The 24,197-nt window shown below is 51.9% G+C and overlaps 1 protein-coding gene across 3 annotated transcripts; it reads right to left on the bottom strand.

The window, feature by feature from the left end:
* Positions 1–518: 518 nt before the first annotated feature.
* LOC133356297 (synaptotagmin-like protein 2) lies at positions 519–23,014 on the bottom strand. 3 transcript variants are annotated; one of them, XR_009756834.1, is made up of 12 exons: positions 20,967–22,542; positions 15,778–15,885; positions 15,255–15,331; positions 14,532–14,651; positions 14,056–14,231; positions 13,272–13,374; positions 11,501–11,662; positions 10,299–10,377; positions 9,252–9,351; positions 8,551–8,759; positions 3,626–6,658; positions 519–3,443 (listed from the first exon to the last, which is right to left on the bottom strand). XR_009756834.1 is itself a non-coding variant. In XM_061573735.1 (12 exons), exons 2-12 carry the CDS (start codon positions 21,007–21,009, stop codon positions 6,510–6,512), a joined length of 1,326 nt encoding a protein of 441 aa, XP_061429719.1. In that variant the 5' UTR covers positions 21,010–21,070; positions 22,583–23,014; the 3' UTR covers positions 519–6,509. The 3 variants fall into 3 exon arrangements, 2 of the variants coding, with proteins under 2 accessions (XP_061429719.1, XP_061429718.1); XM_061573735.1 differs by adding an exon at positions 22,583–23,014 and having other exon boundaries at positions 519–6,658; positions 20,967–21,070; XM_061573734.1 differs by having other exon boundaries at positions 519–6,658.
* Positions 23,015–24,197: the final 1,183 nt, after the last annotated feature.

Below are 24,197 nucleotides of genomic sequence, written 5' to 3' on the forward strand. Positions count from 1 at the left end.
GCTTCTGAAACTGCGCGGCCCGAAAAAGATGTTCAATAATGTAGGAGCCAGAGGACATCTGTTTGTACCCGAAGGTGAACAGGGAATGGCTGTTCTCTCCCAGATCACGCAGCTTTACCCGGGTCTGCCCACCATCGGCAACGTGAGCGTGGGTTGATGCGACGCGTATCTGGTAGCGGTACTTATTAATGGACTGACCACGTATCTGCGAAACGACGTAAATCGAAGTGTTATTGCAATTCAGAATCTGAATATTCATACTGGAGGAATCCGTTGAGCTGTAAAGCTCTTTCACAGACGTCCAGCAATTGAGTTGCAGGTGAAGGGGTCACCCCCCCCCCTTCACACCCTTCCAGAGCCCCCATTGGCCACTGTGGTGGCCATGAGGGTCACTGCTGGTTGGGATCGGCCTCCTCCCCAATGGGATGGCTCACAGCCACCACAGCGTTACCGACCGTCAAAGTAGGTTTTTTTGTTGTTGCCAAGTCGTTGCAATAACCCAGCGAAACAAACATCCGTCGCCTCCGAAGTTGTTTTAATTTGTGTATATACTCTGTAAATGTGGTGCAAAAAACTGAACCGTAGATTACAACCAAGCGGATAACACGAGAGAGACGATACAAGATTTGTCCAGCTGCAGCGGTGTCGGCACCAGTCGCCTCGACCGCCAGTTCTCTTCTTTTTCTTCTTCTAAATCGGCGACCTTTCCTCTTCACCGTCGCACCATGTTCTCATTTTTGTCTCGGCGTTTCTGTTTGTTCTGTCGACCTCGAAATGTCAAACACAACTTCACTTGCACAACTCTTAATAATAGATTCTCGCACGCACCGGTTCGTGGTGTACCCGCGAGCGGGAACCACTGCCATGTGGTTCCCACTCGCGGGTCCGTGGAATGGGCTCTGGGACCTGACGATGCCCCGTGTATGGTTACAGACGACGAGTGTAAATGTTTTGGGAGTTGTAAACGTATTTACACACGACAAATTACAACCGATACAATAAAAAACCTTTACACAATGTCACGTGTAAAAAAAACCATTCAAAATAACATTTTAAAAAAGAACAAATTGTATTCACTTTGTGACCTTATTTAAGAAAGACAACTTTTAAGCCCACGTGGTCACAAGCGGGGCATTGGAGCAGATAAGTGCAGACAGCATCAACATGGCAGGAGGGAGAGCCCTGTTCGTGAGCAGCAAGCAAGAGGGCATCCCTGGAGGGGCATGAAACGCCCCCCCCCCCCGTTCCTGACTGAAAATTGTCATTGACTGCGTCGCCGAAATGTTTGCTGGGTCGCGCCCGCTCGGAGTGGGTGGCACCCATGGCTCTTTAGTAGCCACGACTTTGGCAAACGGGTGGGGTATACTGGATGTGGCGTGTGCCCGGCTGAGTGCATCGCTGTGCGGTTGGTATTCCGTAGTGCAGGTGGCCATGAGCATCAATCGTCACGGTAGGAAGCATCGTGAGTCACGCCAAAGATGAACCTCAAGGCACTCAGAGTCCGTCCGTTTGGGGGGACAGGGGGAACACGAGAAATCTTCGGGTGGGGAGCGGTGGCGCAGTGATGAAACAAATAATAGGTTTTACCCTTTCTGGCAATGAAGCAGGTGTTAAGATGTTCCAACGCCAAATGGATACAGATTGCATGGCATCAAGTCCGCATTAACCACACAGTACCGGTACTTGTTGCAAAAACAAAACAAACATGCTCTGATAATAACACGATGTAACACAATTTTTGTTCCTGGGTAGTAAGTGTTATTTCCTAATTGCGTATGCCTAAAAAGTAATAAAAATGGCTATTATTCCCCACAAACTTTGCTTTTGTGACCAGGAGTGATATCTTGAAATGTACCTATTTTCAATGATAAAACGGGCGACTGTGTCTTTTCGTTAACAAGTCAGAAAAAACAACATGAATCAAAATTAACATGTATTTATACTAAAGTAATACAAAAATTACTTCAAAATATTTAGTAGTTTTTCGAGATTTACGATGATACTGTAAATCACTTTAACGAATCAGCCCCCAAATGTAGCCTTCCATCATGTTCTCGTTATATTGTCCTTGGTAGCGGCGTTCAAAGACCAGTATATTCTGGTGGAAGCGCTCGCCTTGCTCATCCGAGTACGCTGCCATGTTCTCCTTGAATTTATCAAGATGAGCATCAAGGATATGGACTTTGAGGGACATCCTATAGCCCCCATTGTGCCGTAGTTCTTCACCAGAGTTACAACCAGCTCCACAATTTTCGACCTTGTGATTGCCCAGGAAGCCACGAACCACTGCGACAAAACTGTTCCAAGCTGCTTTCTCCTTACTAGTGAGCTTCTTGGGGAATTCATTGCACTCCAGGATATTATTTGTCTGTGGTCCGATGAAGACACCGGCTTTGACCTTTGCCTGAGACAGCTTAACGAATAAGTATTGAAGGTACTTGAAGGCTGCCGACTCCTTATCTACAGCTCTGACAAATTATTTCAATAGGCCCAATTTGATGTGCAGTGGTGGCATCAGCACCTTCCAGGGGTCCACAAGTGGCTCCCACTTGACGTTGTTCCTCCCCAAAGAGAACTCGGTCCGCTGTGGCCAGTCCCGCCTGTGGTAGTGCATCTTGGTGTCCCTGCTGTCCCAAAGGCAAAGATAGCTGGGAATCTTGGTAAAACCGCCGTAAAGACCCATCAGGAATGCCACCATTTTGAAGTCTCCGATGACCTCCCAGCCGTACTCATCATATTTCAAGGCGTCCAGCAAGGTCTTGATGCTGTTGTAATCCTCTTTGAGGTGCACCGAGTGAGCCAGGTGAAGAGACGGGTACCTGTTACCATTATGGAGCAGCATGGCTTTGAGGCTCCTGGATGAGCTGTCAATGAAGAGGCGCCACTCATTCTGGTTACAGGCGATTCTAATTGCCTCGGACAGACTTGTCACATTGTGGCAGAAGACTGGTCACATTGTGGCAGAGCCCATCTTGACGGGTGAAGAAGCTGCAAAAAGGTTGGTGACGCTTCCTCTGATCTGCGACTTGCACACTTTCATCCAACAAGTTTCACTGCTTGAACCTACACGTCGAAAGCTCGGCATTGGACTTGGTGAGACCAAGATCTCTGATCAAGCCATTGAGGTCTTTTTGGTTGGGGTAGTATGGGTTTCTTTCCTCAGCCCCACCTCTGAAATTGTCATCTGGATCTACGTCTTCCCCACTCTCTGACTTGCTGCTCTCTGCTAAAGACGGCTGCTCTCGCTCCGGAGGAGTGGGTACGGAGAGCTCATGGCAGTCTGGCACCGGGGCGATGGATGAAGGAAGGTCCAGATAGTCCAGTCCGACGTCGTTTGGAAGGGTCCACCATGTAGAAGTAGCAGTTGCTTGAGTGGTCAGTGGATTCCCACCAAATTCTTGGGATAGCGAACTTCATGGCTCTCTTTTCCCCTCTGTACCATCCTATAAAAATACATTTCACCCATGACTAATGTGTAAAAGATTATCGCAACATTTTTCATATGATATATCTTTTCAATAACGTTGAAATTGTAAAACATTTGAAAATGTAAAACTTTTACAATTTAAATTTTGTTTTACAAATTTTCTAACGTAAAATTCCGTGCCACAATTGTCCATCTTACCTTCCAAAGTTTGTTTGCATTGCTCGCAGGTAAAATGAGGTTCCCAGGATTTGTCTTGATCCCCGACAGGCTTGCCGAAATATGTCTTGTAGGCCTCGCACATCTTAGCAGATGCTTCCACAGAGTACTTTTTCGCTCTTGTCTTGATAAATTGGCCGCAGAAATAACAGAATGTGTCTGCCGGATGCTTGCAGTCTCTTGATGCCATCTCAGAAAAATGCAGATATGTATCCACATAGGCAGCTGGAACTAAATTGAACTGGTGGGCTTAAGGCCCCTGTATTTATACCACTATTTATTTTACTGAAAAGTTCTAGATTGCTCTAGAAGTTACTCCATGTTTACTTGGCACTGAATCTATCTGGAATATTCTGGTAAAAAAGGTACATTTCTAAATATCACTGTCCTGGTCACAAAAGAAAAGTTTGCAGGGAATAATAGCCATTTTCTATACTTTTGAGGCATGAGCAATTAGAAAATAACACTTATTACCCAGGAACAGAAAATAAATAAATGTGTTACACATTGTCTTTGAAACTGATTGGTCTACAGCAGAAACGGCCTTCTTTTTGGCCAAGTTTCAATACCGGCGTTCGCCAAAACGCGATCAGCACAAAGGCAATGCACCTATCCAGAGCACGAATAGCTTCGGGTCGTGCAGTTATATCGATGGGTCCCTTTTTGCCGGAATAAAAATTACGAGAAAAAATGAAAAAAAACAATACTCTATAGGTGTTGAGATGTTAAAAGGTCATTTTGATCCTGGCAAGAAAGGTCCCATAGGTGGGGCAGCCACAGGGCACCACGAACCCGGTGACCTGCGTTCGACTCCCAGCCGCGACCAGCAATGGGTAGGGCGTGTGGGACCTGTGAACCCGTTTGGGGATGACAACCAGACTTGAATAAACCCACACTGACCAGCGTGGGGAAGTATGGTTCAACGATCCCTGTGACAGACTGTGTGGGGAGGTAAAAAACTATTCCTATATCTTGCTACTGGCAAAGGAGGTCTCATAATGTAAATGCTTACCCCGAGCTCTCAATACTCTGATGGTGCGATGTCTTTAAGTTGTATGCCTTTTGGTGTCATCTGGTCCAACACCATGTGAGACTAGGTTCTAAGAAAAGCTGTCTCGGGTGTGGACCAATCAATTTCAAGGACAGTGCATACATTATCAGAGTTGTCTTTTTGTTTGCATTTTTACCGCAAGTGTTGTGGTTAATGCAAACATGATCCCTTGTATAAAGGTGTCAGTTTTGTTGCCAGATAAAAGGGTAAAAAACTATTACTACTGTGTGGGGAGGCCTTCATCCGGCAGTGGATTGACAAAGGGGCGTAAATAATTATGATTGTTATTCTTCAATTTCAGACTGTTTGCAAATAAGATCTAACGGTGTGTGGTGTTAAGTTAAGACGACGTAACTGCGTAATAAACATTACATTCCATGTTAAATAACAATTCCTATGCTTATCCTATAAACAATGTTATTTTTTTTATTAAAGGGATCCCTTGGACATCTGCAAAATGCATTTATCCTACTTCGATGAAAAGTTTTTTTTAACATTTAAATATTTAATGTTTAGAAAGTTGTTGTTAAGCTTTGCAGTTGCTGATAATAGCAACAGCAGGAGCAATAAATGCCAATTGAAAATGCAAAGTACCGTGAACGTGACCACATGAAGCGTGCGGCTTACTGACAGCTGTGCACGATGTCTCAAGAGCAGAACATAATAATCCATAATACAGGTCGTTTTTTTGTGTTAGATCGCGTAAATATATAAATGTGCCATTAAACCCACCACCACCTGACACAGCCAATTAATGTAAACAGAACGTGCCAATTCGTTATAAGTACAGCACAACGGTCTGTTGTAGAGCAAAGCCACAACATTCATAATCCGAGTTCGACGTTTCACCAGTAATTACAACTAGCTTCATCAGGCAACAAGCCAAATTTGTGGGGAAATCCTCCTGTTTCGTTCCTGAAATAGAGGAAGATATGTGATGATTATCACTGGTGTGCCCTTCTTGCGCGAAGTGGGAAGAGGGGAGGATTCATGAATACATATAAACCTGCATTATGGATGATACTGGTCGCGAAAGCCTACGTGTTAAAAAGAAGATAATCACGTACGCATGTTGTATGCATGTTGAACTTCTCTCGCACCATAGGTAGCCAACCGTGCTAATCGAAGTTGCGGCGGAAGGACAAAGTAAACACGAAAAGTAGTTTTCAAGAAATGAGTTTGTCAATCTAAATGACGATGATTTAAAAGTGCATGAGCCCCAGCGGCTTCCTAAAATCGGACGGAAGAACGTTCCAGACGGCTGCAGAAGTGCATCTCAAAGTGCGCGATGCAGTCGCCATCTTTGTTCGATGGACTTCTTTTGCACCGTACGTAGCCATATGTGCTTATTTTTTTTTACTTTCAGCGGCGTCTTGTTCATAAGTGCACCGTAACAAGCCTGTGAAGTATTATTGCAGCCTTAGAGGATGGTTAGAAAATTGTCAAAAAATAAGTGCCTTTTTTTAAAAACAAGTGTCTGTTTTGACAAAGACTGGATTCGAGATCTGATTCTTAGATTGATCCGAGAACCGGGCCCAGAAAACAAGTCGTTGTTGTTGTTGGCGTTGCTTCCGCGCACTTTTCCACCCGAAAGCGACGCACCATTGGGGGGCGGCGCCGCCTTTGTTCGAGCGCGTGTTCTTCACCAATTTTAAGTTTCCCCCAAAAAAGAATGGTCCTCAACAATCCAATTGTCGGACAAAAAATAAAATCTGAAACGCTTGCGACGCATCCGAAGCGCCCGTCCCGTGGCAACGTGGCAAGTGGAGTCGGACGTCGTCGGCCTCCATGGATTGCAGTCTCGCCTCCCGAGAATCACTTCAAGTCCTGGGTGGTGGCCATGTTGGTGCGCAGGGGAAGGACGCCCTCCACCCACTCGCCGGGCCGAGACACCATCTCCTCGAAGAGGCGCTTCTCCTCCCCGCGCGAGTCCATCCACTCCACGAGCTGCCCGTAGCTCATGCCTGCCAAGCGTCGGCACAGGCGACAAGCGCACAACCACGCGGTCATCGCACGGTCATCGCGCGGCCATCGGCCGGCCACGCAGCCATCGGTATCGGTGGCTCGCGGGTGAACAGGGAAAGGCCCCGCTCAAGAGGCCTACTCCTCTCTTTCCATGCCGGTCGGACGTCTCTCGCGAGAGTACCCCCACACTACAGCCTAGAGCACGCGACCTGCCCGATCGGCTGCCACGTACCCACTGGGGAATTAGTCCCGTGCCCTTGCGGCAACTGCCGCATCAGGAGATGGAATTGAACCGGCGGAGTCCGGCGTGTTAACCGTAACACTGCTGTGGCCTTCACAGTTCTCAGTCCAGCTGGTCAGGGTCAGGTTTGTCGCTGGGTGTGGCAAAACCGCTTCCTCTGGTTACAGGTTCTGCAAAACAAACCAATTCTAACGACCCTAGCATCCGCCCAGGACACTGTAAACTTCAACCATAGGAGGCTAGAGTCGTCTTGGTGGTGGCTACGCGCGCCTGTCACCCAGCGCTGTGGAGGCGAGCGAGGGTTGGTAGATTGCGCAAACGTTGTGTCTGTGTTACGGATGATATGGATGTCTAATGTGTTGGTGAGTTGATTGGGTGGGGGAGAAGAACATTCACAGCAGGTGGCGACTTATTTAGGTGGCCCAGTAAGTTCTTGAGTAGGTCCAGGTGTGGCAGCACCTATTGTGGAGATGAGTATTTCAAGCGAGCTGCGAACAGAGCTAGAGGATAGAGGAAGGCAGCCTTGGAAGGGGCCTCTCTCCAGCAGCGCACCCTCGAAGTAAGGCGAGCGCCCCATGCTCTACCGTGCCCTGGTGGACTCCCTTTGTGGAGCGACGCCAACATCGGTAACCCGCTGGCTGCGCACGCCTGCCACCCAGCGCTGTGGAGGCAGGCGAGGGTTGGTGGATCGTGCAAACGTTGCGTCTGTGTGGGATGAAATGGCTCCTCTGGGCCGCTCCGATTTCCTCCCATTTACTTTACTTGGCCTCAAGCACCTTAATATACATGGTGCTTCAAAAAAATTGTAACACTTTGGAGAATTTGCAACAATACCACGAGAAATGTGCCTCCGGGCTCTGGAAACCACCTGGAGAAGATTCCAGGCAATGTGTTGACAATGATGGCGAACAAGTGGAGATTAACATTATTAACATTACATTTGTTATCACGTCACAGTGTATTATTATCCGTTCTTTTTCCATTACAAACAATAGTCCCATATAAGTGTTAACATTGTTTTGAAGCACCCTCTATAGAGAGGACCGCAGAGCTTGGGCAATTATTGATGCTGGATCACCGAGTGTGTCTGTGGGTCTGTGGTTGCCCCCCCCCCCTCTCTAGGATGTAAAACGAATGTCTTTAGAACTTCTCTGTGTTTAGTTTGTCGATCCTTCCCCCGCACCTCCAAAATATCACGGTTGCCTACGCACGGTGCGGAAGAGGCTCAGCATACACACATACGTAACAAGTGCGTCACAAGCAGACATTATTACTACTACAGTCAATCGTCGATTCATCTGGCGGCTTCGCTGGGTGGGGGTGCCGGATTTATATAAATATATAAATGTGCCGTTAAACCCGCCACCACCGGACACAGCCAATTAGTAAGGTATGTCACGTAAACAGAACGTGCCAAGTCGTTACTAGGTCAGCACACCGGTGTGTTGGAGAGCCAAGCCACAACACTTATAATCTGAGTACGACGTTTCGCCAGTAATTACAACTAGCTTCATCAGGCGACAGCCACATTTGTGGAAAGGTCCTCCTGTTTCGTTCCTTCGACTGTATTATTGCTATTTGCGAGCGTGACCCCCCCCCCCCCCCCTAAAAGGATGGGTGTGCGGGCGGGAGGGCGGGCCCTGCGCTCACCGGTTCCATTGCCGAGCCGCACGCCGCCCAGGAACTGGTTGGTGGAGAACCTTTCGTGGTCCCAGACGGTGAGCTCCACGCACGCCTGCAGCACGTCCTGGTTGCGGAAGCCGTCGTATACCATCGTGTGGTTGTACTCCGGGTTTATCGACTTGCGGATCACCCGCGTCTTCTGGCGGCTCTTCCGGCTCGTGTCCGGAAGGATGTAGCTGAACGTCGGGAAGAGAGAAAGAGCGAACGTTGGATGAAATTCTACTTTTTGTTGTGGTTGAATATTCGAAGCTTAAAAGCAACAAGTGAAAAATACGCGGCCGTCGTTGGGTCGGCAAATCGGGAGGCGAGGGGGTTGCCAGATGACCACACCAATGACGTGAAACTCCCCGTGAGGGTCTTAGGAGATTCCCAGACCCCTGGCTCAATAGGAGAAGGTGGCACGGCAAGCGGATGAATCGCCATCTGTTTCCATCTGTATGAATTTTCTTTGTTCTTTGGGTGCTCCGGTTTCTCTCGTCTTACAAAATTTGGATGCACGGTAGTGTGCCATTTGACGCGATAAACACGCTAAGAATATACAGCACAATTGTGTGTGGACACACGGCTGGGGCGGAGGGCTGGGGCGGGTGTGAGGGGGAGGGTGTAATGTCGGTGCACTAACCGGCCGTGTGCACGGCCGCTGCCCACGGTCGCGCATCGGGACTCACCACTTGACGAACGAGTCGACCCCCTGCGCTCGGTGGGGCAGCACGTTGTTGGCCTGCTTGATCCAGATGTGGATCTCGCCCGTGGGTGGACTCTGGCCACCTGTCGCCGAGGGAGGAACGGTTAAAAGTGAAGACGCCAGGAGGGCCCTGCAATTATCCCGGCTCGTGCCTCTGCTGGCCGGCAGAGGATATTTTTTGGGCCTAGTCTGCCACGCTGGTCAGTACCTTATTGGAAGAAGAGATGGGAGTACCCACACTTTACCTCATTACGCGCGTGCTGCCTGTCGACCTAACTGCAGTTAACCCATTTGTTTTGACACTGCTGGGTGGACAAAGGCGTTGGGGCAGGGGGGGGGGGGGAATTTAAGAAACTCGCCGCCGTTGTCTCGACTGCCACGCTGTGAGATGGGAGTAAAAGCAGTGCTGTTGACCGTTACGTGCCACGTGCATTTGAAAGGGAAGAGTGCCAAAGTTTGTTGTGGACATTGAAATCTCCAATAACAATTGAGTCAAATTTCGATTTAAAGCTTTCGTGACTGCAGGGATTCATCTTCTTGGTTCTTTCGGTAAAGTCACGTAGAAGGGAAGTAATAAAATAATAAAAATAAAACATAATAAAATAATTCTCACGACGTTTCGGCCACAACGCAAGCAGCCGTCCTCAGGTGAAGAACAGATGCCGCGACTCTAAGACCTGTTCTTCACCTGAGGACGGCTGCTTGCGTTGTGGCCGAAATGTCGTGAGAATTATTTTATTATGTTTTATTTTTATTATTTTATTATTGACGGTGAGCAGGCGAAAAAACAGCAAAGTGCGAGGGGTGATGATGTTGCCATTTGCAAGTGCTTTCATAGTACTTGGTCTCTACTTCGAACAAGCGGCAACACTGGAGAGGCGTCATCATCATCATCATCATCGTCGTCGTCGTCAGCCATGATCTATCCACTGCTGGACGAAGGCCTGCCCGAGCCGTCCGCCGCCTGGTGGTGCTGCTGTCGATTCCCCGTTGGAGCGGTTTCAGTGCGGGTCACGGATTGAGTGCTCACCGATAGAATTTGCTGGAATGAACTTGAGTCCAATGAGGATCTGGCCCCTGGTCTCTGCCGGCTCTGTGCTTGTGAAGTCCTGAAACGGACAAGGCAACCGTCACTGTTTAACACGTAGGCTTTGTAAATGTTGCAGTGGGTTTTGCTCTCCAAAATATAACCGGTTTAGTGCTGCACTAGGAACGAATCGGCAGGTTTTGTTAACGTGAGAAACCCTTACTAATTGGCTGTGTCGCGTGTGTGTTTAACGACACTTTTTTTTACGCGATCTAACCCAAAAACCTCTTGCGGGAACATCGCTCTGCTCACCGTCATCATCGAAGGAAGACAAAGATCCACTGTGCGGCCTAAAACGGACTGTTTGGGTCAAGTGCTGTTGAGGGAGCAGCCCCCATGAAGGGCCGAACCTCCGATGAGTACGGTTGGCTACGCAGGGCGCGAAAGAAGCTCAAGATACGTACTCACAAGGCTGGCGCGCCACACAAAGTGGTGGGTGGCCAGCACCACCACGCCTGGCCGCCTTTGTATCCCGAGTGGCAATGTTTACACACTTTACCAGGTACTCGGTTGAGGCGGAGCCGACCATCCTCATCAATGCCCTCTACATATTCATCTTACAAACCCTGGTTAGGGGAGGTGGGTTGACTCAGCCCACATCATCCCTCCAGGGCGAGGAAGATCAACAGTAGTTGTCCTGTGGGTAGGCTCAACCCCCCCCCTACCCACCATAGGAATGTGGAATTTCCATCACTGGCTCTGCAGCAGGGTTGTAAACGGGAGACGGACACCAATGCCTCGATGTGGCTCATTTGAATGGCAGGGCATCACCGACTCGACCTTTGACCATAGCGTGTGTGTGTGTGTGTATGTACGTTGAACTTCCTTCGCGCTGTACATAGTCAACCGTGCTAATTGGAGATGTGCAGGGAGGGGAAGGATGATAAACAAAATACAAAATGCAGTTCTAACATCGGGAAGGTAGAGCATTCCAGACGGCCGCGGAAGCACATCCGAAAGTGCTTGCGATGCGGTGACCATCTTTGTTCGGTGGTCAGCCAGATTCCACGGAGAGGATGAAATGCGCGCACAAAGCCGGAGAGCCGGATTTGTCTCGTGGTTGCGCACGCACGCGCACGCACGCGCGCGCGCGCGCATGCACGCGCGCGCATGCACGCACACACACCCGCGCCACTACGCCTCACCTTTGGCTGCAGTGTGTACCAGTTCATGACGTGGTTGGCCCAGTCCCAGCTGTTGAGGATGAGGTTGACCTCCCCCAGGAAGATGTTCCTGCCGAACGTGTCGTTGTGCCACACCGACAGGTTCAGCACCCGCTTCCTCAGCTCCGTTCTGTCCACCTTGTACTGGCGCGGGGTCACGCACAGTGGCAGTGGCGGCGGCAGCGGTAGCGGCAGGGTTACGTTGCTTGCCAGCTCCCATTTAGCAACGACGATGTCAACTTGTAACGCTGTGCCGCCGCCACACAGTGTCCGCTCGCTCTCGTAGAGAAAGAGGGGATGACTCAGAGGCGCCAGGAGGAGGAACCTCACCTACCCACCCATTCAGTCACCCCACCCACTCATTCACTCACTCACACACCCACTCATTCACTCACTCACACACCCACTCATTCACTCACTCACCCACTCACCCACCCACCCACCCACTCATTGACTCACCCACCCATAGACGAAGATGCAGCAGCAGCCACGCAGCGGGTTATCGGCCAATTCATATGGGAGGAAACCGAAGCACCCACAGAAACCCCAGACATGCGAGAGGGAAACACTCTCTCCCATACAGACAGAACAGGTGGAGTCCACACTTTCGCTGTGCTGCCTTCTCCTGGTGAACCAGGGGTACAGCTCCTCCTCGACGCACACGGGAAGGGAGTTTCACAACCCATCTGTGTGCGATCCACCAACCCTCACTGCTGCATGGACAGTGCTGGATCACAGGGCAAGTGCAGCAGCAGAGCCACCATCACCCGTAATCTCGAGATTACAAAATGCCTCAAAGTAAGACCACCCCCCACCCACGAAACGTACGCACAGTGTCAATAAAGTGACACAAATCTGGTCTCACGCACGCACACCAATACCCGCTACTAAGTGACTGACGTCACCACGGCACCTGTGCCAGGCCAGGTGCACTTTGAGGCCACGTGAAGTGTCCGAAGGCTCGCTGACAGAAGGTCTCGGGACAGACCTAGATGCCAAGGGTTGCCTAACTGTGATGACTGGTAGATGTACCAGCTGTACCCCGTACTGTGCCAATTTGCTGTATTTTATCCGCCCGGTGCTCCGCTCGTTGTTGTGAGCATCACTCCTCTGCTCTCCGTTGTTGCTGGAGGGCGACTGCCTCCAAATGCCTAGTAGCGTCCTTCACGAGTCTCCTCCACAGAGGCCAATGTTGACACCGCTGGAACCAGTCGTCGGCAAGTCCACTCAGCTCCACATCCTCCCGTACCACATCACTCTATATCGTGCCTGTTTAGCCCCCTCTATGCGGCTAAACAGAAGCTGCTTGGGCATGCGGTGGATGGTTATGCGAGCTACATGACCCAGCCAAAGGAGCTCACGGATGGGAATGTGTCCAGATTTTTCATAGGATTTGTAAGCTCCTCACACAATCCAGCGTGGTTAAACCCAGGATGCACTCACACACACACGCACGGACACATACACGCACACACATGCACACACACGCATGCACACACACGCATGCATGCACGCATGCACATGGCTATCGATTGTAAGACACATCCCAAACTTTTACGATAGAATACGGGGGGAAATGTGGATAATCTGGAGGATATGGTAATTTGTGGTGGTGGTAGAGGTGGTGGTGGTTGTTGTGGTGGTGGTAGAGGTGGTGGTGGTTGTTGTGGTGGTGGCGGTAGAGGTGGTTGTAGTGGTAGAGGTGGTTGTTGTGGTGGTGGTGGTGGAAGCGGTGGTGGTGGTGGTTACGCACGCGCAGAACTTCGCTGTACATGGGCTCCAGGGTTTTCTTTTTCACCATCGTCTTGCGTTTGCTCTGCCGCGATTTGTCTGGCAGGAGGTAAATCTTCACGTAGCTGTTGGCAAGGGGGGAGTGGGAAGAGGCATCTCATTGTTCCTCTTGTTGTGGCTTACCCAGGCACACAGTCTCGCCGAGTCTCAAGACTCTTTTTCATGAGGGTCCAGCCAAACGTGATTCTAGTAAGCAGACTGCTCCACTCAGCTACCCCGACACAACCACGTGTACTCTGGTGGAGCAAGCGGACTGCTCCACTCAGCTAACACAACACAACCACGTGCACTCTGGTGGAGCAAGCAGATTGCTCCACTCAGCTACCCCAATACAACCACGTGTACCCTGGTGGAGCAAGCGGACTAGGACTGCTCCACGCAGCCACCACCCCGGATGCCGTGGAATGGCTCACATTAGCCACACGACCATAGCCCCGCTGACTCCATGAAAACACCAGGGCACCCCGCCCCAATCAGTGTTTGGAGAACAGTATAATCATTATATTTATTCACTGCTCCTATGAAATTAATGTTTATTTTATTCAGCAATGAGTACCGTTATTGTGATTTTGCTCATTTGGTCGTGGTGATGGTGGTGGCAGTGGCGGTAGTGGCAGTGGTCGTGGCGCGGTAGTTACAGTGGTGGTAGTGGTGGTAGTGGTGGCGGTAGTGGTGGTGGCTGTGACAGTGGTGGCGGTGGCATTGGCGGTGGTGGTGGTGATGTAGGTGGTGGTGTTGGTGCTCACGGGTCGGAGCGGTTCTTCTTGCCGTGTGCGGCTGCAAGGCCACGGCAGCGGTTCACGTGGACAAGCAGCTCGCCGCGGCGGTCCTCGTAGGAGAGCGAGAACTCCACCTCGCCCGTCACGCTCACGCTCCCAAAGTCGCCCGCCTCGCTGTACAGGCTCATCATGCTGCTGCTCACCTGCACACCGCGTGCGCACCGCACACGATCTCAGCATCATCGTCATTATTAATTATAATTCGTTATTTTCATGCTGTGGTTAATGATGTGTGATGATGACGCTGACACCGCAGTATGAACGTGGGAGCCCTGCCAGATTCGAACCACGAACCTCTGCGACGAGCGGCCGATCGCGCTACTGCCGGTTCAGAGAAGGCGGCGACCTCATTCACACCCCGCGTCACACCCCGCCTCACACCCCGCCTCACACCCCGCCTCACACCCCGCCTCACACCCCGCGTCACACCCCGCGCGTCTCACCGACGCTGACGACGACGTGAAGCTGGACACGGTGTGGCTCGTCACGGTGCTGCCGGTCTTCCGGTGAAGTCGGAAGTTGAAGTTCTCCGTCATGGAGTCGGTCTCGTCGTCCTTTTCACTCTGGGAACGAACACACAATCACCGTCGTCACCATCAGCCTCCCCCACGCCGCCGTCGCCACCTCCCATCTTCACCGCTCCATCTCCGTGGGGGGCGTCCGCTAGGCCGCCACTCCGTCGTCACGGCCAGCGGCGCGCGTCCGGTCGTTTTAAACGTGCGTGGCGTTGTCTCGTCCACGAGCTTCGTGACCGGCATACACCGCCGTGACATCACACCGGTGTGCCGCCGTGGCAAAGCACCTGGTGTGACGCGATATTTTGGGAGTTACACAGGCAAGGCAGAAATCTCGCCGTTCACTCGGACAGACGGACAGATGGTCGGACGTACGATCTCTCCCCCATGCCACTCAGGGTCCAACCCAGTACCAAGATGCCGATGCACGATCGCTGACTCTTTTCCAACGGCGTTGCCGGGACACTGACGTTCGCCGCTGCATAACAGCAGATAGCAGATGTAGGGGTTTGCGGTTAACGTAGCTGCTGCAAGAACCACTCGGCTACATTTAGCACATCCCAATATTCGTTTGCCACATTGCACGCTGGGCATTTGTTCGCGAGTTCTCATTTGGGAAGACAAGTTTCAGCCGTTCCCAACGAGTCTTACCTCGTCCGATGCCAACAGATCTGGCACAGATCGACTCAAATTCACCGATTCCGCAGGCTCCTGGTCTTGGCCGTTACCTGAAATGCAAAATAACGAGACGCTTATATTACCGTCATCATCATCGTCGCTGCCGTCATCGTTATCATAATCATCATCATCGTTGTTATCATCGTCATCATTGTCATCATTGTCGCTGTCATCATCATCATCGTTGCTGTCGTCGTCATTATCAGTCATCATCATCATCGTCTTCATTGTCATAGTCATCATGATCGTCATCATCATCGTCGCTGCCATCATCATCGTCATCAGTCATCGTCATTGTTGGCCATGGTCAATCCACTGCTGGATGAAGGCCGCGCATCGCGTTTCAGCTTTCATTCCGCTCTGTTTTGCGCACGGCCACGTTCCTCGCACGGCTGCCGACGTATCTGCGTGTGTGTGCGAGCATGCGCGTTGAACTTCTTTCGCACCGCACGTAGCCAACCGCGCTGATCGTGTGCGTGCCGAGCGCCGTGCTCACCCGTGGCGGCCGACAGGTCCTCCACGCTACGCGTCAGCAGCTGCTTGTTGTTGGTGTTGCTCTTGTTCGCCCGAGCGAGCATCCTCGCGACCGGGCTCATGCCGTTCCCTGCGGCATAACGCACGCAACGGACGCGGCGTCAACTCGAGGCTAAGCTCACACAGATACTCAACACAGGCTGTGGCAAGCGGACGCGTCTCGATAGGGGTCGCCGCCGGAGCACGGCCACGAAGCCACAGGGTGCCTTGCGCGATCCGGGATTGTGCACGTCGGGAAGCTCTCGGCTCCACCGAGACGCCGGCGCAGTGGACACAGCGGCGGCGTGAACGGCCGTCGAGAAACTCACAGCGGCGGTGGCTTTTGGCTGACCACCATCGCGAGCACTTTCGGATGCGCTTCCGTGGCTGTCTGGAACGCTCTTCCCTTCCGAATGTTGGGAAGCCACTTGAGGGCCATGCACTTTTAAATCATCGAGATTTACAAACTAATTTCTTTAGAGCTGCTTTTTTTGTTTAGTTTGTTGTCCTTCCCGCGCACCTCCGATTAGCACGGTTGGCTACGTATGGTGCGAAAGAAGTTCAACACACACAAACATAAACAGACCCATAGACTCACGCAGAGACCCATAGATTCACGCAGAGACCCATAGACTCACGCAGAGACCCATAGACACAGAGACCCATAGTTTGTTGTCCTTCCCCCGCACCTCCAATGAACACGGTTGGCTACATACGGTGCGAAAGAAGTTCAACATACACGGTACATATGTAACGGGTTCCGGAGACACTTGTAGAGGTAACTCCTTTATTACAATACAACACTCCAACAGTCCTTATACTCTGTTACAGCCTAGGTACACAGCCTAGGTACACAGCCTAGATACTCTACTCTGGCTACGCTCTGGAACTCGCCCTCACAAGGTCGTCGAGTCGGGAGTTCCAGAGTCCCACCACTGGCTCTCACATCGTCCCAGGGTCCTCAGATGGCTGGTCTTGGGTCTTGGGTCTTGAGCTACGACTGGCCCCGATCGTCCAGGGAGCTCCGCTTTTATAACTAGTCCCCAACGAGGGGTGGGGCCGTGTGCGCCCCCAGATCTCCCACAGAGGACACACAGCCCCCCCCTTTGGCGGCGCCAAGGGGATTAAGCGCCTGAGAACCCAACGCCTGGTGCCAAGGGGCTTAAGCATCTGGACCCGCCCGGGAACCCAACGCCTGGTGCCAAGAGGCTTAAGCGTCTGGCCCACCCAGGGTCCCAGAGCCCCCAGCAGCCCCTCCCCTTCAATGTCACTACATTACCCTCCTCTATGTAGCCTCCAGCCGTCCCGGCTGTCAATAATTAGAAAGTTTAAATTAACGAAAGAGAGCGAGAGAAAAAAAAATACGCGAGCCTCAACAGGAACAAGAAAGCAACCATAAATACCATAACCAACCTGTACAACTTTACACTATATACAAGCATCAATCAACAAATATACAGATTCCGACGCGTTGGATGCACAACCACCGCATGGATGGCAGGGTTCCACACCACCCTGCCAGCCTCCCATCCGTCAGGTGGAGAGAAGGTGAAGACCAACATGTCGAGCATCCCTCTACACACACTAATCCGGACGTCTGTCTACGTCCCGGGTCGAGAAGTCGTACTTCAGGGCCGACCCATGTACTGGGCAAAGAAGTCGCACTTCAGGGCTGCTCCAGTATCTACATTTTTAAATATATATATAAAATTTACATGACACAAACAAAATAAATCTGCCTGCTCCTGCCCAGAAATGGTGGCCGCACGCGCAAACCGCATCTCCAAAAGGCATCCCGTGCTTGCGTCCCAGCAGCCCTCAATGAGGACCACCACCGACATTACATGTCAACCGTTAGCACCCCCCGCCTTTCCAACGTGGCGTCTCCATCCTAAAACCGCGCACGTCGGCCATATCGGGGGGCTTCAACCCAGTCTCTCTCCAAGACTCGCATCGCAGCATATAGCTGTACCGACAGAGCTGAGACGACCCAGTCTCTCTCCAAGACTCGCATCGCAGCATATAGCTGTACCGACCGAGCTGAGACCCAATCTCTCTCCAAGACTCGCATCGCAGCATATAGCTGTACCGACCGAGCTGAGACCCAATCTCTCTCCAAGACCCGCATCGCAGCATATAGCTGTACCGACTAAGCTGAGACGACCCATCGTTCACTCCCTGCACAACATGCACCCTAACAACTGAGGGATACAGTCCCAACGTAACGGGACAACTACACCTGAACACCACGAATCTCCAGCCCACTGTTTCAATGCGCCTCGGAGTGTTTCAATCTCCGGGCCATGTGAGCGCACAGCCCACTAGGCTAGACATGCCACGGAGTGTTTCAATCTCCGGGCTGTCAGGTCAAGCCGTCAGCCATAGCATGACGGGACCACACCTCTCGTGTTAGACACGCAACACCCGCTGGCCTATCCTGGTCAGGATCTGCACCCCAAGATATTTGAGAGCCAGCCTGACAATTCCAAATCCTTGGCAGCATGTCATCATCTCAAGATAAATGCCCCATACAGTCTATACATCGTTAACAATGACAGCACAAGCTATACATTAACAATCACGAACAAAGCTCAATACAAACCATACATTGTTAACAATCACAAGCAAAGTTTCGCACACACATTGACAACACTCACGAGCGAAGCTCCACACAGTTTACCCAACAACAGTCACGACTCCCCGACGACAACGAAGAAAATGTCAACAACAAAAATAATTAATCCGGAGCGCGTAAATGTACAAAATGTCAGGGGCCTGGTCTCCCGACCTCCAACCTTTGGCCAGAGCAGCAAAGGCGGCGACCAGCGTGTCGGTCGATGTGCCGGCCCCGGCGCCGGTTACAGTAAGAATGGCGCCCTCACTGTCCGGTCGCAGCGCTGATGACGCGGTATGCTAGGTTGAAGCCAGCTGTCGTCCGGCAGTGAAGGTCGCAGCGCTGATGATGCGGCGTTGCTAGGTTGCAGACAGCTGTCACCCGGCGGTGAGGGACGCAGCGCTGATGACGCGGCGTCATTTAGTTGGCCCAAGCTGGGCCCGGAAGTGACGTCGCTCCCAGCGGTCATTGCTCCCCCGGCAGAAGTGACGACACACCCGGATGTATTTGCGGCGGGAACGGCTGCCATCTTTGTGTGGGAGCCGGCGGAATGGCGCGGCCGCTGCGCCGCCTCTCTCCCTCCTGTCTCTGCCTGTGAGCGACGCATGTCGTCCAGGATGGAGACGGTGGCGTGGAGCAGCTCGGTGAGGCGAAGCAGCGTTTCCTCCATTGCTGCTCCCGACGCTGGAGGAGGATCGGCAGGTGTGGTGGACGACTGCTCAGCCGGCGGTGCGGCGTCGTTGTCGGCCCGAGTTGGCTGCCCCGTCGCCGCTTGCTCTTCAACATCGCCGTCAGGACTGAAGGTACCTGGCTCACTTCTTGTCTCCATTGCCACTTCTGACACGAAATGTAACGGGTTCCAGAGACACTTGTAGAGGTAACTCCTTTATTACAATACAACACTCCAATAGTCCTGATACTCTGTTACAGCCTAGGTACACAGCCTAGGTACACAGCCTAGATACTCTACTCTGGCTACGCTCTGGAACTCGCCCTCACAAGGTCGTCGAGTCTGGAGTTCCAGAGTCCCACCACGGCTCTCACATCGTCCCAGGGTCCTCAGATGGCTGGTCTTGGGTCTTGGGTCTTGAGCTACGACTGGGCCCGATCGTCCAGGGAGCTCCGCTTTTATAACTAGTCCCCAACGAGAGGTGGGGCCGTGTGCGCCCCCAGATCTCCCACAGAGCACACACAGCCCCCCCCTTTGGCGGTGCCAAGGGGATTAAGCGCCTGAGAACCCAACGCCTGGTGCCAAGGGGCTTAAGCGTCTGGACCCGCCCGGGAACCCAACGCCTGGTGCCAAGAGGCTTAAGCGTCTGGCCCACCCAGGGTCCCAGAGCCCCCAGCAGCTCCTCCCCTCCCATGTCACTACACATACTAAAGCTCAACAAGGCCTCCGTGGAGACACCGGGACACTCCGCGGGGCCCCAGCCAATGTTTGGGGGGGGGAGGGGGGTGGTGTAATAACGACGTTCCGTTAACTCCGTCTAACAAAGTCAACGGTTATTTCGGCCGGCAGCGTTGTTTCTTACCGACGCTCGCCCTGCCCGGCAAAGCCTCGGCCAGTCTCAAAGATTCGTCATTAGCGAGATGTCCTGTGAGGTTTTCACAGCAGGGGGCGCGGTGTTTGCTGCTGTGCTAGTGCGATCCCAGTTGAGCAAGTTTGCAGATCATCTCTCGGCATTGTGATGTGGTTTGGGGCTCCACGGTGGCTAGGAGATGTTAACTATCTCGCCTGGTATACAGGAGGTCGTAGGTTCGATCCCAACCATGACGCCTGTTTTGGATTTGGAGTTTACGGTCTCTTTCCCCCCATTTAGATTCAACGTGCGTTTAACTGCTATAAATTTGTGATAAGCCGCTTCATTGTGCTATCATTTGTGATAGCCAGGTCGCTTCTGAAAACGAGCTACACAGCTCAATGGGGCCTTACCTGGTAAAATGGTTTAGTCAAATGGTTTTGAGATGTTTTTTTGGTTTGTGATAGGATGAAACTGGAGAATCCGGAGGAAAACCTATGCTGAACAGGGGGAAGAAAATACAAACTCCACACTCAACGGTCCATTTCACAGACTGTTGGGACAAGTGCTGTTATAGTGAGCACCTATGAAGCCTGCTGGCACGGCACACGAGGGGGTGGGTGAACCAGGCTGAGTCCGACCTCGGGCTAGGCGCAGGACCGGGTCAGACATTTGTCACCGATGTTAGATGAGCGTGGGAATTAAACTTGGCTCCCTCGCACTCACTCTGCAGAACTGGTGGAGAACTGGCGGAGAACTGGTGGAGAACGTGCACGTACCACACAGGAAGGTGCCGGGAGTTGGGATTTAAACCCGGGTCATTGTCTCATTCAGTGCCACATTGCCACCCCGGTCAAGCCACAGTGCCGCGCCGGTCACCGACACATTCAATACCATGATGCCACCCTGCCGCCCCAATCACAGACTCATTCAGTACCATGGTGACACCCTGCCGCCCCAGTCACGCCACGGTGCTACCCCAGTCACTGACTCATTCGCTCGGTCAGCCTCACCGGACACCTCGACCGGTCCACTCACCCATGACGGCGCTGCCAATGTCCAGGGTGCCCGCTCTCGGCATGCATCCCGGCCTCCCCGGCGCTGCCAGGTCGTCGTCATTATCCGACGCATCTCCAGGCAATCTGTGGTGGTTGGCAACTTCTTCAAAAAACATCACATTTCTCTCGGCACGAGCGAGGGGGCTGCGCCAGTAGCGTCGTAACGAAATCATCAGTGGCATAGTTGCTACATTATCAGTGGCGTAGTAACTACATTATCAGTGGCGTAGTAACTACATTATCAGTGGAGTAGTAACTACATTATCAGTGGCGTAGTAACTACATTATCAGTGGCGTAGTAGCTACATTATCAGTGGCGTAGTAACTACATTATCAGTGGTGTAGTAACTACATTATCAGTGGCGTAGTAGCTACATTATCAGTGGCGTAGTAACTACATTATCAGTGGCGTAGTAGCTACATTATCAGTGGCGTAGTAACTACATTATCAGTGGCGTATTAGCTAAATTATCAGTGGCGTAGTAACTACATTATCAGTGGCGTAACTACATTATCAGTGTTGTAGTGACTACATTATCAGTGGTGTAGTAACTACATTATCAGTGGCGTAGTAACTACATTATCAGTGGTGTAGTAACTACATTTTCAGTGGCGTAGTAATTACATTATCAGTGGCGTAGTAACGAAATCATCAGTGGTGTAGTAACTACATTATCAGTGGCGTAGTAACTACATTATCAGTGGTGTAGTAACTGCATTATCAGTGGTGTAGTAACTACATTATCAGTGGTGTAGTAACTACATTATCAGTGGCGTGGTAACTACATTATCAGTGGCGTGGTAACTACATTATCAGTGGCGTAGTAACTACATTATCAGTGGTGTAGTAACTACATTATCAGTGGCGTAGTAACTACATTATCAGTGGTGTAGTAACTACATTATCAGTGACGTAGTCACTAGATTATCAGTGGCATAGCAACTAGATTATCAGTGGCATAGCAACTATATTATCAGTGGCATAGTAACTATATTATCAGCGACGTAGTAACTACATTATCAGTGGCATAGTAACGACATTATCAGTGGCGTAGTAACTACATTATCAGTGGCGTAGTAACTACATTATCAGTGGTGTAGTAACTACATTATCAGTGGTGGAGTAACTACATTATCAGTGGTGTAGTGACTACATTATCAGTGGCGTAGTAACTACATTACCAGTGGCGTAGTAACTACATTATCAGTGACGTAGTAACTAGATTATCAGTGGCATAGCAACTATATTATCAGTGGCATAGTAACTATATTAACAGTGACGTAGTAACTACATTATCAGTGGCATAGTAACTACATTATCAGTGGCATAGTAACTACATCCTACAATAGGAATGTGGAATATCCACCAATTGGCTGTAGAGGGGCTGCAAATGAGATAAATCGGGGACAAGCGATAGCACTGCCTCAATGTGGCTGATGTGAGCAGCAGCGGCGGCACCAGCGGCGGCAACAGTGACAACAGCAGCAACACCAGCAGCAGTGACAACAGCAGCAGCAGCGGCGGTGGCGTTGGTGGCAGCGGAGTGGTGACGGGCGCTGTCGGTGTCCATGAGTCTCAACGTGGCCGCTCTTTACCTGGACGCAGGAGAAGCCTGCGGAGGAGTCTCCTTGGCGTTGCTCACCGTGATTTCCGGCACACGACGGCGGCGATCGCCGTGATCACGGCCACCATCGTGATTACGGCCACCATCGTCGTGATCACGGCCACCATCGTGATCGCCGCCGCCATCGTCGTGATCGCCGCCGCCGTCTCGGTCGTAACGGGCGACCTCGACGTCGTCACGACGTTCTGATCTCTTCCCCTGAGCGTCAATTGTCGCATCGCGCTCCTCAACGCTGCCGCCTGGTGAGGGTGCTCGACGAGGGTCGTGGGCCTGCCGCGAGACGGTGCTCCTCGCTGCATTGCTCGTCTTCGTCGCGCCGCCGCCCCTCACCGTACCATCCACCTCCTCCTCCACCTCCTCCTCTACCTCCTCCACCTCCTCCACTTCCTCCACCTCCTCCACCTCCTCCTCTACCTCCTCTACCTCCTCCACCTCCTCCACCTCCTCCACCACGTCCACCACCTCCACCACGTCCACCACCTCCACCTCTTTCTTCACTTCCTCCTCCACCTTCTTCTTCACCTCCTTCTTCACCTCCTTCTTCACCTCCTTCTTCACCTTCTTCTTCACCTCCTTCTTCACCTCATCCTCCTCCTCCACCTCCTCCACCTCCTCCTCCACCTCCTGCTCCACTTCCTCCTCCACCTTATTCACCTCCTTCTTCACCTCCTTCTTCACCTCCTTCTTCACCTCCTTCTTCACCTCCTTCTTCACCTCCTTCTTCACCTCCTTCTTCACCTCCTTCTTCACCTCCTCCACCTCCTCCTCCAACTCCACCTCCTCCTCCGAGACAAAATCTCCTCTCTCGTCTGGAGACATGGCACGCTTGCCTTTTGGAGAATTCCCGCTCCCGATGCTCGGCGCGTCCAGAATCGCTTTCGCCATCATCACTTCCACCTTGTCCAGGAGAGATTCGACGTTTTTGGAAATCAGCTTTGGCACGAGCGGAGCCGGCGCCGCCGCCGCTGTCCTACGTTTAACGTTCCGAACGACCGGCTCCCCGTCTTGCCCGAGCGCGCCCTCCCTCAGGGAGCCGGAAGGAGAATTCCCACCAAAGGCATCGCTCCGGATGCTCACGCTGGCCGGGCGTGCATCGTTGGCCGGACGCGCGTCACTGGCCGGACGCGCGTCATCATTGCTGTGGCGTGACCTGTGCTCCACCTCGTACTCGACTGCAGGTGATATCGCCTCAACCCTCAAGTCGCCTTTTTCTTCAAGCGTCTTGGCATGGGACTGCGATGATTTTGCTTTAGAATCCATGATCTCAGTCATTGTCTCGCTCTCCTTTATTCCCCTGGAATCACCTCGTGCCGGCAGTTTGGATTTTCGTTCTGCTTTCAAAGGCTCCTTTCGTGGATACTTTCTGGAATAATCATCATCATCGGCCACCACCACCTGCATTTCTTTCGGATAATTTTCCCCATTTCCTTCTTCTTCCACCGCTTCGTCAGCGGTGGAAGCCCAACGTGACCCACCTTCCCGACGCCTATCGTCTGCGTGTTTCGTTTCCCCGTTGTAATAATCTCCGTCCCTCTGCCGCGCCAGCGAAACACCGATGACGCCACCTTTTGGCGCCGCCTGCGGAG

This window comes from Lethenteron reissneri, chromosome 53 (assembly GCF_015708825.2).
Source record: "Lethenteron reissneri isolate LAM-NWPU_2019-01 chromosome 53, ASM1570882v1, whole genome shotgun sequence".
Taxonomy (NCBI): domain Eukaryota; kingdom Metazoa; phylum Chordata; class Hyperoartia; order Petromyzontiformes; family Petromyzontidae; genus Lethenteron; species Lethenteron reissneri.

Bases quoted from the DNA above. Each gene is read 5' to 3' on its own strand.
- LOC133356297 (XM_061573734.1), bottom strand. From the start codon at position 21,168: ATGCCACTGATGATTTCGTTACGACGCTACTGGCGCAGCCCCCTCGCT. The intron at 14,652-15,254 runs GTAAGACTCGTT...GTTCGTTCCCAG, and splicing joins ATCTGTTGGCATCGGACGAG to AGTGAAAAGGACGACGAGAC. The intron at 6,659-8,550 runs GTGAGCGCAGGG...GACGCTTGGCAG, and splicing joins GCGGCTCGGCAATGGAACCG to GCATGAGCTACGGGCAGCTC.